General features: G+C 37.9%; 1 protein-coding gene across 1 annotated transcript in view; it reads left to right on the top strand.

Annotated features, from left to right (window-relative positions):
• The first annotated feature begins 937 nt into the window (after positions 1-937).
• The window catches only part of GABRR3 (gamma-aminobutyric acid type A receptor subunit rho3), a 42,648-nt gene continuing 24,241 nt past the window's right edge, over positions 938-19,344 (top strand). Inside the window, 4 exon segments of the mRNA XM_007459881.1 lie at positions 938-1,019; positions 3,488-3,617; positions 11,624-11,742; positions 18,208-18,269. Of these exon segments, the coding sequence (XP_007459943.1) occupies positions 938-1,019; positions 3,488-3,617; positions 11,624-11,742; positions 18,208-18,269 (393 nt within the window).

Genomic DNA, 19,344 nt, shown 5'->3' with positions numbered 1-19,344 from the left:
TGAAATCTGTTAGAGGAAAGGAGATAATAGAACCGAGGAGGAATGAGGAAGATGTAAGAGGAAAATAGGCAAGTCCAGTATCCCAGAGGGCAGGTGAAGAAAATATTTCAAGTAGGGAGAGCTCATGTGTGTCGCTGTTTCCAGCAGATCTAGTAAGATAAGCACTGAGGCTAGACCATTGAACTCACATCCTCCCCATTGCTGAATGAGGAGAGCACTTTCACTGAACCGTGTGATGTGAACTGTGAATCCCCAACCTAGACTGGGGACTCACAGTTGGCAAGTTATGCCCCATGGGCTGTATGCATCCCACCAAATGGTTTTTACAGTGTTTAATTGGGGGAGAAAAGAGAAGGAGATTTCATGATACATGAAAACTCTATGAAATTCAAATGTCAACAAACAAATTTTATTGGTAAACAGCCACACACAAAAATTTTTTTTTGTATAGTGTTTCCCAGACTCACTTGGCACAGAACGTTTTTTCACAAAACATCTCCAGTGTAGCCAAGAACTACTTTGGGAAATGTTGGTGTAGATCCTGGTACTTAATGAAGAGAACAGGCTCAGGTAGCAGAGAGTGCTCAGGTCAAGTGTCAGGGCCCTGGATCTCATGAGATCACTAGGGTAGAAAACAAACTTTGACCATGGTGGCATCCTCCAGAAGTAGCTTAAGACCAGCAACTTTCCTCACATTTCTTCTATTGACTGGCTCTTTGCAGAAGAGGAAAGCTTACTGGCCCAGAAAGACATGAAAAAAAATGCTCAAACTTCTCCAGCCATTAGGGACATTAAACTTAAAACTACAACATTGATTGGATTGGGTAACATTTAAAAGCCTGATAATGTTAATGTTAAAAAAAAGATTTTAAGAAATGAGGGCTCTCATTCACTTCTAATGGGGCTGTAAATTGGTACAGTCATGTTTAGGAGCATTATGGTAGTCTTCTATAAATTTGAAGATGTGAAAATTGTTCAGCCTAGAAGTTTTACTCCTAGTACCCTAGAGAAACTCTCATGTATGAGAACAAGAAAATATTGACAAAAATTCACTGCAGGGATGCTTATAATAGATTGTTTATCATTGAAAAATAAGAAATAATGTCCATCAGCAAAAGAATAAATAAAATGTTAGTTTTCTACACAGTGAGATACTATATGGCACTCAAAAATTAAGTAGGACTGCAACTATCAACACAATAAATCTAAGCATAATGTGGAGAGGAAAAGTATGTTGCAGATGTAAAAGTATAATTTAACACCATTTTTATTAAGCTTTCTGAAATATGCAAAAAATTTGTACATAATAGTATAACTGTATACAATGATAAACACTAAATAGGGGATCAAGAGAGAGGTAAGTATTTATTACATCATTCTGTATATTTGTAATATTTTAATATTTGTAATATTTTATATTAAACACATATTTTAAAGAGGAAAGACATGCCAAAGAAACATAGGAGGAGATGCATGGGCCAAGAGAAGAGATAACCCAAATCAAAATAAATTAATACCGTCAAGCAATAACACAGGATATGAGGTGTCAAGGAGACAGGTCAATTCGAGGAAATTTAAGAATTCCTTCACAGTATATCCCTGGGAAGAAAACAGCATTCTTCTTAAGTCCTAGTAAACAGGTCAGCTGTCGCTGGATTGCTCACCCTGTGCTTTTTCAGTTGGAGAAACTGAATTTCACTAACCTGCCCATTCACTGGTACTTTGCATACATGGAGGGAATATTTCTACTCGATGTGTGCAAAGTACCTTTAGGAGCCGATGTGGCCATAATTTAATTCCTTACCCACTGCCCAAGACTAATTTCTTTTTTTATTTATCTGGCTGCTCACCACATTAAACCTTAAACTGAACTACTTTTTATATCAATGGAATGAACCATCATCTTAAAATATGATTATTTATTTGATAAAATAATAATTTAAGTTTGTTTGTATTCTGGCAATCTGTACACATTTGGAGAGGGAAAGATTCCTTTCTGGATTTAAAAAACAGTCATGAGATAAAGGAAAGGATCTTTAAAACTATAACTAAAATTAAACTAACCATTCTTATTCTCATTAAGCATATTATTTTGCTGAGTCATTAAATATATTCAAATGATATTGTGTTGGATTAAGGGGACTTAATGCCTAATCTCACTTCTTTGTCTGCGGAGGACTGCAGCTGAGAGTTTATTGAGTAGGGGATCAAGCATCCCACTAAGAACCTTCCCTGGAAAGAGGGACTAAAGGATGGAAACAAAATGAAAAAATCTGCTTTGTTTTTCTTAAATTGCTGGTGATCCAGACAGGTGTTTGCCTGTAAATGATGTCAATCCATTTAACCTACTGAAACAAAAGACACAGCATTGAAAACAATGTCTCTCTTTTTACCTTGATACCTTTCTACCTGGCATTCTAATTACTTTTTTTTTTTTTTTTTGTTTTATGGAAATTGACATAGATGAGATTGCTGTGGATGCGAGAAGAATAGTAAAAGGCAGTTGCAGTAATCCTGGCTTGAACTAGACTGGGCTATAGGGCAGAAATGAAGAGCAGTAATAGACTAAAGAAATATTTTGCCACTAGAGTTGACTGATTCTTATGATAGAGTAGATTTAAGAGTTAAAGGAGTCAAAAGAGTTGAAGACTCTTAGTTTTCAGGCCTGAACTGGTAATTTGAATGGACATAATAAGGGGAAAACTGGAAGAGGAAGAAGTTTGAGAGGGAGATCACTTTTGCAAATGCAAAGTTTGAGATACCTTATAGGATTTCAAGAGGTAGGTCAGGTAGCTGGCTAAATGAGTCCAGAGCTCATGCAGAAGAGAGCTAGGGCTGGAGACCGTAAAGCTGGCATTCTGAGAATGGGTGATAAGATGTAGGCCTTAGGATATACAGTGCACAGAGGAATGAGGGTATCCTCAATAGTCTCTGGAGCTCAGCCATTTATTTCATCTGTAGTTTTCTTTTTTTTTTTTTTTTTTTTTTTTTAGTGACTCACTCCTGCCACCTCATCTCACATTTGCTCTTCCCACCCTTTTCTGACTAGATTTTGATTGCTGATGTCTGATTTACATTATCTCAATTCTTTTTTTTTAGAAGATGTTGGGGGTAGGAGTTTATTAATTAATTAATTTATTTTTGCTGTGTTGGGTCTTCGTTTCTGTGCGAGGGCTTTCTCTAGTTGTGGCAAGCGGGGGCCACTCTTCATTGCGGTGCGCAGGCCTCTCACTATCGCGGCCTCTCTTGTTGCGGAGCACAGGCTCCAGACGCTCAGGCTCAGTAGTTGTGGCTCACGGGCCTAGTTGCCCCGCGGCATGTGGGATCCTCCCCGACCAGGGCTCGAACCCGTCTCCCCTGCATCAGCAGGCAGACCATCAACCACTGCGCCACCAGGGAAGCCCCTCTAATTACTTTTTAAAAGACACATGAAGAAGCAATATTGGTAACAGCGTTGGTTGCATCCATCTACATTCCTTCCTTTCAGCAGAGGTGATCCCGGCTTCCCAGGTGGTCTTCTTCACCTGCATCTGGACCACACTGATGTCAAATGCTTGTGCTGCCGGTGAAATCAAGAAGCCCCACCAGCGCTGCTTCTCTTCAGTGAAGCCGACCCGGTAAGATACCCATAGTGTAGTCCCAGTTTCTCTCACCACCTGCCTCAGAACTATATCTTTAATGGTAGCACGTATTTGTGACAGTGATTGTCTCTAGAGATAGCATTCACCCATCAAAATAAATCACCTCTAACTAGCACAGAAAGAGAAGAATCTGGGGTTTCTGCTGGCATTTGCTTGCTTATTTTTGGAGAAAACAGTTGGGCTCATGTATGAATCTTCTTTCAAGGATTGTATTTCTCCAATGAGTAATGCATTTATTATAAATAACAACATGAGTTTAATGTTCCTTCAAAAATTTTTGAGTAGAAATTAGTCTAAGCACCAATTTCTAATGTCAAGTACTTGCAGAGTGTATAGTTCTGTATATCGATGAGACAGTACTGAAAGACATTAGAGCCATTTGTTGTTTTTTAAAATTCATTTTCCATTTTGAAAATCATCTTTGAAATATCATCCTGAATGTCAATACTTCATCATTATTATCTTATCATCAATAATCAGAGTATGTTTGGACCTGCTAGTGAAGCGGCATAGCTCTCTACTAGAATGACCAGTTCATCCTGATTTGCCTGGGGTTCCATGGTTTTTAGCACTAGAAGTCCCAGGAACCCCCTCAGTCGCAGACAAACTAGAACGATTAGTCACCCTACTACCCTTTAATAACCAAGAAATGACCTCCTGTTGTAGGGGAAATCTTTCCTTTTCACCAAGCACAAGATTCCCAAAAAGACCCAGTAGGAGAAATTGAGGAATAAAGGTGAGTGATATCACCCAGCCAACCTTAGCAATCAGTGAGGTAACTTTTGTTTCAGCCAGATTGCCCTCACATCTTGGGTATTTATGAAGCACTCACTATAACGTCAGGAAAGAACATAAAAATTTAATAAATCCTTCTGAAGCCTCAGGTTTAATGACCCAAAACAAAAGAGGTATGGGGGGAGGGGAGGAGAGGTCACTAGATTCCTAATTCCTGCTCTGCTCTTAAAAATCAGGGACCACCTCCCACACTTCCCTTCCAGGCTTCTGCTCCCACACGCAGATCTGAGATGCTATAAAATCTTGCCCAGTTTAAACACTTTGAGTCTTCTTCAAGGCAATTGGGCAAGCAATATTTGGGAAATGTGGGGCTATACAACCAAACTGTATGTTTTTTCAGATTGCATATAACATCTAGTATATTTTAGTAGTATATTTTATCTAATTTTGAAACAAATAGAGACTGCTTAAAATATCATCTACGACTCAAACAATAGGAAGTTTGTCCAGTTTGTTTGGTGGATGTGCAGATAAGAAGGGAGATGGTCATAGGAACTCATCTATCTCACCAGCACACTCTCCGTGGAAGAGTTGCTGCAGAAAAACCTACCATGTGTATTTTTTAGGTGCCATTTAAGGGACAAGAGGAGAACATCTGTTCTTTGTGGTGGGGTGGGAATTTCTCTCTTACGTTAGGTGTCTCATTTTTAGAATCTATTTAAATGAAGAGGTAACCCCGGGCTTCCTACTCCATGGGGCCAAGCATGTTTGTTTTCACTTCTCTATATCCTAAGTGAGGTACCCCTTTCAGCGATAAGCTACAATATGATTCATTAAAATTTATATCTGCTTCTTTTGTTCTTCAAAGAAAAATCCTCTAGGACACTAGGGATTGCGTAAAACATAGACCCTAGTTCAGAAGCAGCCACTTAGGATGAAAGTCAGGCATCTTCCCCAGTGAACAGAATAATTCAGCCAGCCTGCTTCTGAGCTGTCACTCAGCACTCTCTCATGAATATTTTAAGGCATTTTGACAAAAATACTGAAATTACTGTATAGGATAGTTTCTAGAGTAAAGAGCCCAGGATACTTTAGACCTTAGTATAGGAATAAATGCTGTGAGGTTCTTGGCCCTACACACAATCTGATTATCGGTAATTAAATAAGTAATGAATGAATGAATGAACAATCCACTCTGTCATAATGCAAGAGAACTAATAGAATGAACATGGAAGAAAGGCCTGATCTTTCTTTGAAAATTAGGAAGTATATCTTTATATATTAGCTCACATTTATGTACATTATTTTGAGCCAGTTTTCCTACAATCAGGCCCTTAAATCCTTTGCTATTAACCTTTTTCGTCCAGAATATTATCTTACTTTTTGCCCAAAGATTCCCTTTTTTATCGAAGTATTTTAAAAACTTTTCATCCAAACGTTCCCCTTATTTCTTAAAGACAAAATGGGGAGAGGAGGAGTTGGTGAATAAATTAAGTATGGCTGGGGCAAGTGCTCCTCTTTTGCCTAGGGGAGAGATTTGGCTCTCAAGGGATGCAAAGAGGATTAGGTATCTAGACTCACTGAATATTTATTCATTCTTTCAACAATTGTACTGAGTGCCTTTTGTATGACAAGTATTGGGTTGAGAGTTAAGAACAACACACTGTCTCTGGCTTTAAGAATAATCAGCAGAGTGCCAGTGTCTGTGCAAAATGGCTTGCAAGAGCCAATTGTTAAATTTTAAGGCTGTTAAATGTAAGCATTATTAAAAATTAAATTATATAAATATACAATTAAATAAATTATTTTTAAAACGAAGGTAACAAATACTTAAAACTCACCACTTCCTAACTACTTTACTACATGTCGCTATTGTCTGTTGTTCTCCATTATTTATATCTACTTACGTCTGGTAGAAATACTACACTATACTGTACTATACTATCCTATAAACTGTAGTATACTATAATACGCAAAACTATACTTTACTATACTATACTACACTATGGGCTACACACATCTCTGTCATATCCGTAGCTTGAAATCAGCTATGGTGGCAGTATTTACATCATGGAAATCAACAAACACTACAAATAGGGCTTTTTTTTCCAGGGGAGCCACTTAAACATTTACCAGCACATCCAGGAACCCTAATGTAGTAGCCAAGAGGGTCCTAGAGATGGCCAATTCAACTGCTACTGCAAATAACAAAGGGAGTGCCAGAGGCTGTGGCAACTACAGGTTATATGCTCCTCTGGGGGCAGAGGCTGGTCAGGTCAAGACTTCTTATAAGATGACTTGAGCCTGGTATTGCCAGATTTTCTGATTTTTCAGGAGAAAATTTCAGATTTTCCTGTGAAATTTTCCACTTTAATACACCCTATGGGCTATCCAAAAAATGTCTGCAAACCAGCTCCTAATCTGGTCCAATTTCTTCATTTCACAGATGAGGAAACTGAGACCTCACTGAGCTCATGATCTGATAGAGACACAAGTTAAGTCATGGAAACTGTCGTGTCTCAAGTGGGGCACTCTCTCTGGCTGGCTCTTCCACAGAAATGCTCGTCCGTGTAGATTTTTCCTTTGTAAGAAACAGGCTGTTGACTAAAGTCAAGTGTGTATTCCCAGAGTCATGAGTTCAAGGGCAGTTCAGTTGAAGCCACAAGATTCACTCCATATAATGCACCATGTCCTCTCTAAGAAGTCTCAAAAGCATCAGGGAGCTAAAAATAAACATTGGATCCAGAATTATCAAGGTTTTCTTTGTGATCAAAAATTGGATCAACAGATTTTCCTTCCGACTACTTTACTGTATTCCTTGGATTGGTATCAAAGGATGTGAATTATCTTCGTAGCTCTCAAAATCAACTTCTAAACGGGTTTTACAAGTATATTGCTACCCACAAAGTATAAACATTTCTATTTCATCCTATTCTTAGCAGCATTGGGTACTAAAATTTTTTGTTTTCTGCTCATTTAATAGGTATAAAATGGCATTCATACTTTTAATTGTTATCTCACGGTTAACTCTCTAGATTAAATATTTTTTAATATGTTTCTTAATTATAGCCTCTCTTGGGTAAATAGTCTATTTAGTCAGCCCTAGTCGTTTTCAAGTCCTGATCCTAGTAAACTAATCAACTATATAGGCCCTTGGGAAAGCAGTTTGGTAAAGCAACCAGCTGAGTATGACTCAGTTAAAATGAGTTTTTGTCTTTCCACTGACTAAACACCAATGTGTCAGAATGAGTTGGATGTATTTGCTTTTCCTCAAGCAGTTCTGGTACTTTTTAATTCTCTGTCTAGTATATCCTCCTCAAAGACCCCTTTATTCCCCTGAAACCACTCAAAATCCAGCCCTTCCTTCCCCCTGAACCCACACTTTCTTAGTGACAAAATTATAGTAAAGTTTCTGATACTGACAAGAGGGGGGAACATAAAAATATGGTTCCTTTGTTTCATCCAGAAAGAAAAAGGTTCTAACTCAAAAAGAAAAATGATAACTATTACTGAGCCTTACCTGTTGTTTCTCAAACATGTTCATAATCTTTCTTTGTGGGGAAAGAATAAGAATGCTGTAATGATTAAGAATGCTATAAAGATTAAGAATGCTGTAATGATGCAAGACTCTTCCATGAGTTGAGATTTCTTTGCTCTATCCCACCATTGGCACCTAGCCTTCTAGAAGACCCTCTCCTCAGACAGAAGTCATCCAAAAGATTTCTTTCAGTAACTACTAAAAACAAAATCATTTTTTCTGGGAAAGGGAAGAGGGCAGAAGACAAAGGGGCTTAAAAGTATACATATATGGAATCAGGCCAGAAAGCTCTGAGCTAAATCTGATTCTCTGTCATAAATTAATCCCCTTATTAAGCATATTTACTTTTCTTGCCTTTGTCTGTTCTATTTCAGTCTTCATGTTATTAACCTTTCTATATATGTCTTTTTTTAAATAAGCCAGAGGTCTTCAAATAGGGCACTTATACTCCTAGAGTATAATGTTCCCCTTAGGGTACTTGCAAGCTATCAGAGGGACACGTGGGCATGGATAGTTTTAAAATAATTATTTCTGGATCTCTGACTTCCTCTGACCTCTTTCCTAAAACTGATCCTCCTGAAAACTTGCCTGCAATCTCCTCTGTAGCCTCCCTTTAATGATTGCTCTGTCCCATTTGGCAAAATAAAGGCATGCCTCTCCCTCTTCCTGAATATTAACTATGTGTATTACACCAGTGTATAAAATCCTCCCAGGTACAAAGAAGCCTTTACAGATATTGTTGTTGAGGTAATGGATGACTTTAGTTTAAATAACACATCCTTTTCCAAACTGCGTGATTTTCTTTTTTCTTTTTTCTTTTTTGGCGTTCATCAATATTGAAGTAAGAACCTAATTAATTTGTCAGGTTACAAATCATTAGAAATAATTGATGATAGACCACAACGTGAATTTTGGAAAATAAGAAGGAATTTAAATAATTAAGTTACATTCCTGAAACAAAATTTCTTGCAATTCCATGTACTTACATATATATCAACAAAGTTTTTCAATATTTTCATCTATAGAAGTGAAAAGTAGGATCAGGGAAATGTCAATCAAAACTACAATGAGATATCACCTCATACCTATTAGAAGGGCTTTATCAAAAAGACAAGAAATAACAAGTGCAATAAGTAATATCCATATATAGATACACAAAATAGGGAAAATGTACCATCACTTTATTAAGAAATACTTTTCCTATAAAATTTAATTCTTAATTTTAATAAGTATTTATCGACATTTATATGCATTATGTTTTGCTCCATTTGCAATAGTCACAGAGGCTAAAAAAGATGATTTCAATATGTATACATATATTCTTGCAAAGAAGTATGATGGGGTGATAAAATTCAATGAAGGAAATATTGGATTGGCCAAAAAGTTCATTTGGGTTTTTCCGTAACATCTTATGGAAATACCCGAATGAACTTTCAAATAAAATGGAAATAAAATAAAATACAAGTTCCAAGAAAACAAGGAATGAGATAAAACTTCTGGTTTTTAAAGAGGAGTTTATTCATGTATTTTAAAATGCATAAAGTGGGTATTTTTGGTTCATTGGATACATTAAAAGGAGGAATATATTCTATTTTAAATTATTATCAATATTTAAGTAATTTTAACTTTTATGATGAAAAAATTGTAGGTGTCTGCTTAAATATGTGTGAGGTTTTCAAAATTCTTTTAGAGGGTATCTAAGCCACATAAACCTCTTTGAGAAGTAGATGTATAAATAAAGTCAAAAATAAATAAAGATGGGACATCTCACTGTACATCAGAAGAGCCCTCAGGTAAAAAAAGGTGTGTGTGATTTCAGGTACTGCCAAGAGTGCCTTTCATAGCAGGCTGCATGTTCATTGTTCTGGGGATTCTTAAGATTTATCCCTACCAATCTCATGGAGGGGTATGCTTTTGAAAAGAGTAATAGAGATTGCCCTTCTGTTGTGTATATTACTGAGGAAGTTCACAAATTTCCACCCAAGGTTACATTCCATTTTTCATAAAATAATAACAACTAGCTAGCTTTTATAAAATGTCTGCTATTTTCCAGACCAGTAGTCCTCCAGAGAAATTGGTATAAATGCAAATTCTCATACCCTAAAACTGTGGAAGCAGAAACTCTGGGCATGGGGCCCAGCAAACCTGGTGATTCAGATGCACCCCAAAGACAGTATTTACAAAACATCTGGCAGGGGGCCTTGAACACAGTAGGCATTTAATAAAAACTAGCTGCTATTACTTTTTCAATAAATGGTTCATTCTAGCTCCTTGAAAGAAGTTTTCTAGTTAAGAGATCCTTGGAAGAAATAGTTCTATGTGTTCAATTATTCATAGGATAAAATGACTTATGTTTAAAATCAAACTCATTTGTCTTCTACTCAAAACAGATTTGTTCCTCCAACTTCTCCATTTCTATCAATGGCAAAAATACATACATAAATCTCTGAGGGTTTCAGCCAGAAACTTCTCTATTTAAAGACCATACTAGGTGATCTGAGGTGCCCATAAGCCTGGACATATTTCTTAAACCAGCCGCTTCAGGATGTGAAATTCCCACCATCAAAGTCATTTTACTGAGTTAGGGAATTGAGTCTTATGTTAAAAATTTACGTGTGTTTCCTGAAGAAGACATGTATCAATGCAAAAGCCAGTCAGGAATTCAGAGTAACTAGAATTCACCTAGAAGACCCCTCAGTGTCTTGTGTTATTGCTGCTGCTGACAGTGATGCCGGTGATGGTGACAGGAACGTTCTTCTGGAAGAGGCAGTGAACTAGGTCTCGGGCGCCGGGGATGAGGAGGCAGCAGCATGTCACATACAGAAGAGCTGTGTGCGCTTCCACAGATATTCTGCCGCCACACTTAGAATACGTCTGGGAGGTATGTGTCACAGCACAGGAAATGAGTCAGGGAGGCCCCGTAACTCGCCAGAGTTCAAAGACCCAGGGAGGAACGGGCTTCACTCCCAGATCAGGACTCCACACACACGGGAGAGGCCACACACTTTGCCTTTGCCCTAGAAAACTGCAGGTGAAAATAGGCTTCACAGCTGGACCTGACCTTAGGTCCAATCAGCTGTCAGATCATCCATTTTTCCCTGGGATTCCTCTCCATCCATGCCCATCGCCTTCTCTCAGGTTCCAGAATCTGCCACAGGGGTACTTCCTCTAATCTCAACCAGCACCCATAATTTTTGCACATTCTGTCTTTGTAAAACATTATTTTCATCAGTCTACAATTTTTCATTTTTCTTTTTTTTTTACTGTCTTAGTGCAAGAGGTAGTTTAACTTCAGTGACTCTAAGAATCACTTAGGTAGCACATTGAATGCAGATGCCTAGGCCCTGTTTCCTCTGGTTCTGGTTTAGTTTATCTGTGTTGGGGTCCGTGGATCTGAATCTTGATCACCTCCACCCAGGTGCTACTGACCAGGTTTTCCTACTATAACCCACATTCTGAGAAACATTGCCTGTCAGGATCACATCCAAACTCAGTTTATCATCTAAGGTGCTCCAAGATTTGCTTACCTGCCCCACCCTTGTATAATAAACAGTAAATACTGGCAGATCTTTGGCTATATGTAATATGAACTGAGAAAATGAGCTTTTATGTGTATATTTTAGAGCATACCATGTTGAGCACAGAAAGCTAACCTAAATCAAAATATCCAGAAGCATATGTATCTCAGAAGCATTTTTCTCCCTTGGAGGTACAACAAACAAGAAACTAGAATGAGGAATGATGACAGTGCCCAAGTGTGGCCCCTGAAGTATAAGTAACTTCTCCATATAGAGGACCAGAATTCTGCAGTGAGACCTGGATTTGGAGGTGAGTACTATCTTTACAAAATTCTTGTGTCACAATCCATTGCACTGTCAAAATTGAGTTGAAAATTTGAGCGAATTAAGACCAAAACACAAGACTACCAATTTAAAAAAAACAAAAACCTTTTACAATGACCTTCTCTTGAATAAGAACAGTCGATAATTTATGCATTTTAAATTAACCAAAAAGACTCATTTTTTCTATATACATTATCATAAATAGTGTGTTCAATAAATAGTATGTGTTCAAAAATAGTGAATGTATATATCTTGCCCATACAGCAACATATTGTTTTAATTAAAAATTTTAAGTTGGGTTATATGATAATATCCATAAAGTCTTGTTGAACATTCTTATGAGCTGCAATGCCTGGCTTTTGTTGAAGAACTGGTCTGCCAAACGCCATGGCTTCCTACGAACCACCTCTGCTGAGGATTTTTCCTTTATTTACTCCTAGCAACAAAAAGTGATCAAAATGTTGGAATGCCCTTTAATGCACTGTGCTAAGCCCTTTAATGCACTGTCTCATTCCACGCTCACAGTGACCCTAGGAAGTAGGCGTTATCATGATCCCTAATATTCCAATGTGGAAACTGGGGCTTAGAGAAGTCAAGAAATTTTCTCAAGGCCATGAAAAAAGCAGTAAGTGGTGGAACCAAGATGCAATGGCTGATGAGAACAGAAGCAAACCACATTAGAAGGATACACTTGTAAGAAAGCCTTTCCTCCCGTCAGATTGTTTACTGTGCATGTAGTTGCATCACTGAGGGTACCAAGTTTCCCAGAGATGCACAGGATGTGGTAAAATCCACAAGGTAAACTGAACTCTCTGTCTTACTGCTAAATCCATCCTGACTCTCCTGTCATTGACCTAAGGTCTCCCACACCCACAGCTCCTGAACTGACAACTTTTCATGCTAGAGATGTGGAGGTGAGAGAAGTGAGTGTGGTGGTAAGGAGGCAGGATCCCCCAGCAGTAGAACAGGTACCACTTTTCGATAAATAACCAATGCTTCAAGTGCCCGCATAGTGCAAACAACAACAACAACAACAAAAACAAAATAAAAGTACATCAGGTAGCTGTTATGTTGAGGGTTGTTTGGTTTTTGTTCTTTCATCTCCTGGAATCCATTGGGTTGCAGTTCTAAGGGTATGGTTTTGATTTCATTAGGTTAATGATGCAAACTTTAGCAAGCATCAGAGTCACCTGGGGGCTCCTTAACAGCCAGGTTACTGGGCCTCACCCACAGAGGTTTCGATTCAGTAGATTTGAGTGGGGTCACCAATTGTCACGTCTTATAAATTCCTTGGTGATGCTAATGCTGCTGATCTGAGATCACATTTGATAACTACTGAATTAGATTATCAGCATCAGATTAAATCATGGTGAGTAGAATTTGTTTGTTTTCCAGAGCATTACTCACACTTATTGAACCTAATTTAAGATTTTTAGAAGACTCAAAATCAATCAGGTTTAAAGATGTGTGCGTTTCTGTTGTTTTTTTTAACTTATAGGTCTATTTTTTAATCTTCTTTTGTTTGTTTTTGTTTTTGGTTTGTTGTTGTTGTTGTCTTACATCACTACTTCTCAGATGTGTCATTAAGGACGACAATTCTCCAAAAGATGCCCGAAATCTAACCACCATTCCCAACAGACCATTTATTTCCCCCAAATTTTTGCCCAAAGTTTGGATAATATACTCTACAACTCTCACTCAGGTATTCTGAACCTTGGTCTCTATGATTCTATAAAGAGTTTCTAAAATCTTTTCCCTTCCATGGTTTAGTTGGGGAAAATCTTATGAAGTTAAACTTGCCGGGCTATGGGTCCTTTGAGCCATTAGGGGGCTCCAGACGCACAGGAATGGCTTGGAATGGGCGTCTCCCGAGTAGCAGTTAGCAGCTCAAAATGATGTACTCTCTTCAATACCAATTCAAAAAGCTGCCCTAATTCCTGTCAGGTTAGGTTCCTCAATTAAATGAACTACTATCCTAGAGGAAAGGGTTTTATGGGCCTATTTTAGACCATTGAAAGCCAGAAAGATTAAGAGAAAAATTACCGTCCTTGAATTTGGACCTTGAAACAAGCACGCTACATTTTGTAGCTCAAAGTGGTCCAAGGACCAGCTGCAGAATCACCTGGGAGTTAGAAATGCAGAAGATCAGGCCCCACCCCAGGCTTTCTGAATCAAAATCTTCATTTTAACAAGATCTCCAGGTGATTTGAATACACTTTACAATTTGACAAGCACTGTCATAGATTACCAAGAGCAGACCCTCTACTTTTATCTTAAAGCATTTATGCCTCCATTCTCACTCCTATATATCATCCTCATCCCTCAGAAAAACATAAAACTGATCTTAAAATTCCACTTCTCTTGATCTGTTAGGAATACATGTTAAGAATTTTTAAAACAATTTTTTTCCTGAAGCTACTTTGTGGGGTCATTAAAAATGCAATTGAAATGTACTACTTAGTGGCAGGTGGCAAATCATCCCACGATTAAGAAATTTTTCTGACAATCATGGACTGGGGCTAAATGGTATCCAAATGGCTTGTGTGTTCAGTCAGTTCAGGCAGAAAAATCCATAAATTCAGTCAGAAGTGTCAGTCTGGTAGCCCTGTGAAATATAGTCCTTAACCTTCTCTTGTCTTGGTCAGAACTGCTTTTTATACAGGTGACCCCTTCTCTGTTCTCTCAAGCCTGCCTTCCTGGGAAAATCAGCCTGCAGGATATAAAAGACAGGCTTAAATTTATCTTCTCTTTCTTTATACTTGTCCATAACACAAACACAAACACATACTTCTTTCCTCTTGAGCTAAATGTAACTTCAGCACTTCTCTTGCCTTAATGTTTTCCTAATTAGCCTTAACATTAAAACCAGCTGCTACTGCAGTGTCTTTTATAAAGCATTAGAAGATTAATTGACTCATTATGTGGAAAAAGGAGGATACATATTTAAGGGAGCTTTTTGTTTAACTTGGGTTATAAATTGCAGCTCATTTTCTTTATTTACATTTTCCCTACCCTTTACATCTCCCATAACTAAGGGTTTTTTTGTTTTGTTTTAGTTTTATAGATGATGATTCCTTTGTTTCTTTAAAGTGAAAACAATTCAGCATCTAGATACTGACTACTGAGTCAAAACCAAAGCTAAAGCTGCAAAAGCCGCTTGTGTAGTCTTTGCTTGTCATACAGGAGGACCAGATTGGGAGCCAGAGGGACCTGGCTATATTCCTGCATTAAACAGCTCTAGGTTGCAGGCAAGCTCTTCAACCTTGCTGAGCATGAGTTACCTCATATCAAATGGAGTTAAAATTGATTCTACCCAGCTAACTAACGAAGTGGCTATAATAATAACATTAGATAATATAAAGTATTTTAAATGCACCTCACAAATAAGATGAATAACTTTCATTTAGCTCTCCTTATTCCAGCATGCATAAAACCAGATTGATGATCTAGCTTTATATATATATAAAGCAGTATAAACATCTATGCCACTACCTAGTTAGTGATCCTGGGAAATCAACACCTAATTGTAATAGTTAATGGTCATTTAATTTTTACTATATTCCAAATGCTTTACATAGAGAATTAATGAGTATTTATGAAAGTGTTATATTTCATGTTCTATGTATTACACATCAAATAGTTACTGAAAAGTTGCTTAAGACATTTGAATGTTAGGTTAGGCTAAGGACTTAACATGCATTTTTACATTTTGTTTCACAGCAACCCAATTAGGCACATACCATATACTTATTTCCCCTATTTTACAGATGAGCAAACTGAGGCTTAGAGGAGTTAAGGATTTACAGATGTTTAATTTTTTTTTTTTTTTTTTTTTTTGTGGTACGCGGGCCTCTCACTGTTGTGGCCTCTCCCGTTGCGGAGCACAGGCTCCGGACGCGCCGGCTCAGCGGCCATGGCTCACGGGCCCAGCTGCTCCGCGGCATGTGGGATCTTCCCGGACCGGGGCACGAACCCATGTCCCCTGCATCGGCAGGCGGACTCTCAACCACTGCACCACCAGGGAAGCCCCAGACGTTTAATTTTAGCTCGGGTTTATGTGGCTACAAATTTCATGGGTTTTTGTTTTGTTTTGGTTTGTTTTTGCTTTATTGTCACTTTTTCTCTGGGACTCAGCTCCTATTTTACAAAAAGAATGATCTTTGGAGCTTTTCTCCATCTCCAAAATTCTATGATTCTGCATCTTGCCTTTACACGCCTTCACCCTCCACTCTGTCCTCAGAATGTCAAAGCAGAGTACAGAGGCCTAGACCCAGGAGAAAGTACACTTGGGCATCAAATACAAAGGAGACAAAAATGAGGTCAGACAGCATCTGAAGACAAACACTTTCCTTTGAGATGGAAGAGCTCATCCCCACAAGAATAGAAGAAATGAGAGGGAAGAAAGAAGAAATCTAAGATGTTTCCAGGAACCCATTCCTAAGAGACAAGCCATATTATTACCCCACTGTCAGTCCAGCCTCCAAACAACCCCGAGGGCCCAGCGCTTGTCCAGTGGTGGCATGAACGTCCTTGTATGGTGGCTTTATAAGACTGTTCCTGGATTGCAGAGATAGTCATCAGTAAATAGGTCCTACTTACAAGTCATGAGATCTTGAATCCAAGTTGTGTCCAGGTTTTGTCCTAAAATAAGCTCTCTGTAAGAAGCACTGGATCATTTTTTAGTGAAGAGTGGACTGATTGTCTAAATGTTTGAGTGTAAGATTGGGAATTGTGGTTTGCAGTCCTAGGAACAGTTTCACATTTTTGCTGAATTGCAGTAAGAGTAACATTTATTCTGTGCTATTTACTGAGTATCAATTAAGTTTACTGTATATTATTTCTAGTCTTTCAGTAAGTCTCCAAGGTGAGTACTACTACTGGATCTTATAGCTGAGGACGCTAAGCTTAGAGATGTTACTGACCCGAGATCACACGTGAGTCATGGAGCTGGATTCAAACTCTGGTCTGGACTCTAATGCCAGAATTTTCTCCAGGACATTCTGCTCCCTGTCCAAGACCTCTCCAATCCCTTCAGTCCCTTGGAGTATTGGAGTTAATGGGAATATTTACTCATCTTGAAAGGCCAGATAGGGGCAGGGATGAGATCTTTCCATGATTTTTTTATTTTGCTAGCTCTAACAATTAAAGAAAAAAGACAACCAAACAAAATAAAAGAGCCAGCGTTGAACCTGATAAAGGAATAATACTGAGCTGTTCCCAAGTTAATGCTTAATCATAATTATCATTAAACAAAATTTTAATAGAATTGTCATTATTAACATTACAGGAAGTAATTGGTCCAATATGGCAGGAAGTAGTTGGTGGTTAAGATGCAAGTAAGGTATTCCTAAAGCCTGAAACAGAAATATATTCTAGTGACAGGCCCAGTGCCTGGCCAGCTGATACCCTTGTAAGTAAAGAATGATATCGAGGGTTTAGACTTATGGAATAGAAGAGGGAATCTGGGTCGATAAAGTGAAGGTAACGTCAGCCAATTAATGGGGCAGGGGGGTCATAGATGGTGCACAGGGGCTGGCGAGGCATATCTTGTTTTATAATGTGCATTTAAAACACAATAATTAGGTGCCTTATTAAATTATACGCACATATATGTCGCATGTAGCACATACAGACAATAAGGAAGGACGTTTTTCTGGCCTGTCCCTTCTAAATCCCAGAATCTTGACTGAAACAGCCACCTGCGATCCATCAAGGCAAGATTTCTGTTTTTTCAACAACAGTTGAAAGCATTTTTTAACTCGGGACTATAAAGTTTGAGAATCGGTCACCATGGAAAGAAAACATACGAAGACTATATGTATAAATATACAAACTATTTGAACATATATATACATCAAATTTCATACACAATACTAAATAATGAAGTTATTAACATCAGCATCCCCTCACACAGGAACAGATGAAACCCTTTGTAAGGCGTAACAAGGAAATGTCTTGGTCTCAGTCTGTTCTCTGGGTGCATGAGCCTGATTCTGTGAGACCCAACTGCACACCAATCTCAGCACTTGTCTGTCTGAAGTTGCTCCAATTCTGACTTTCAGAATGCTCTCAGCCACGCATTTCAAAGGATGTTTGCTTTATCCCAAATGCAGGTTGTGGTTACTGACGATCTGGGAAGCAACATTTCTGAATGTGCAGCATCCCTGTGTAGCACTGTACTAGCAGTGTGTTCCTCTAGCCTGCCATGCACTGCCCAAGTGAAGAAGCCTGAATTTTTGGCAAGGGAGCAAAGGCTCCCATATTTACCAAAGTCATGGACTCCATGACTACATCCACTCCCTGAATGTGTAATAATATATCAATAGACAATGGAGAGATTTATTGTTAAAACTTGAAAAATAATTCATTTGCAACATTGATCTCTCTCCACTTTAAATGTTTCGAAAATAATCCTGATTCCTTGTTATATTCCCCATTCTTCTTTCTGAAGGATCTCCAGTGGGTATAGATGTCCAGGTTGAAAGCATTGACAGCATTTCAGAGCTTAACATGGTAAGTTTCTCCATGAGATACTTTTTCTGAAAGGATAGAGTCTCAATAGTGTCAAAATCACTGGTGTTTTAATAAATCATCTTAATTATGTATGTTACTTATTTTTCCTACTTTGCTTAATAAAGTTGAAGTTGCTTTACTCTCTTCTATCCACTTCTTTCTACCTCTGATTAAAATTCTCATTCCTTTCCTCCTCTTTTCCTTCTAATGGCTTTACAGTGGTGGAGCACTGAAGGACGTGATATATTTAGCTATGTGATATGAACCAGAAACAATTGCACAAGAAGAAAGGGTGATCATAATATATGTGAGATATGAAGTCACAACCATGAGTCCTTACCCACAAAATGATAAACACCTGAATCTGTGTTGATATAATGCTTCTAGATTTTTCAGTTAATACTAACTTTGCTTATCTGTAGACAAACAATAGCAGAGAACAAAGGATTTTTTAAACTCATAGGACTAAAAATTTAAATTAAGAAAAGTTTGTGCATTCCCTTATAGTTTCTAGAAATCCAGAAGAGACTGCCCTTATTTTATTTTTGCACTGAAATATTTGCCATTCTTATGGAGTAGTACTTGCAAACCACCATCACTTAAAACTTTAAACTGATTGATTATTATCATTTTCCTTTTAGCCTTTTCCTGTTTCCTTTGCCATTTTATATGCTTTGCTTTTTTGTTTCCTCTTCCCCATTCCCCCTAACCCGGTTTTACCATTTTAGCTCTTTTTATGTTTTAATATCCCCTACCATAATTTTTCCATTTCATTTTCTCTACTCCCACTTTATAACTACCAAGTCCACATAATTACCAGAGTTGTGTTTCATTTAAGTAATTTTAAGCTTTTTTCAGGTACTTTAAGAATAATATTTACTTGCACAAACATATACATTATTGATGTAATTCCTTTTTTACCTACTACTATTCTGTTAATTTGTTAATGTCTCAGAGCTTTGTGTAGCCCATTTTAGTATATTTTTCTATGCCAAATAAAAAGTGCCTTATAGTTTCAAATTTTCAACGTCCATTTCCTTGTTCTTACCTAAGTGATGTATATTCTTATATTTGA

The sequence above is a fragment of the Lipotes vexillifer genome, unplaced genomic scaffold (genome assembly GCF_000442215.2).
Source record: "Lipotes vexillifer unplaced genomic scaffold, Lipotes_vexillifer_v1.1 scaffold448, whole genome shotgun sequence".
Taxonomy (NCBI): Eukaryota; Metazoa; Chordata; class Mammalia; order Artiodactyla; family Lipotidae; genus Lipotes; species Lipotes vexillifer.
Note: the sequence above shows the minus strand (reverse complement) of the source record. Positions and strands in the feature narration are given on the sequence as shown.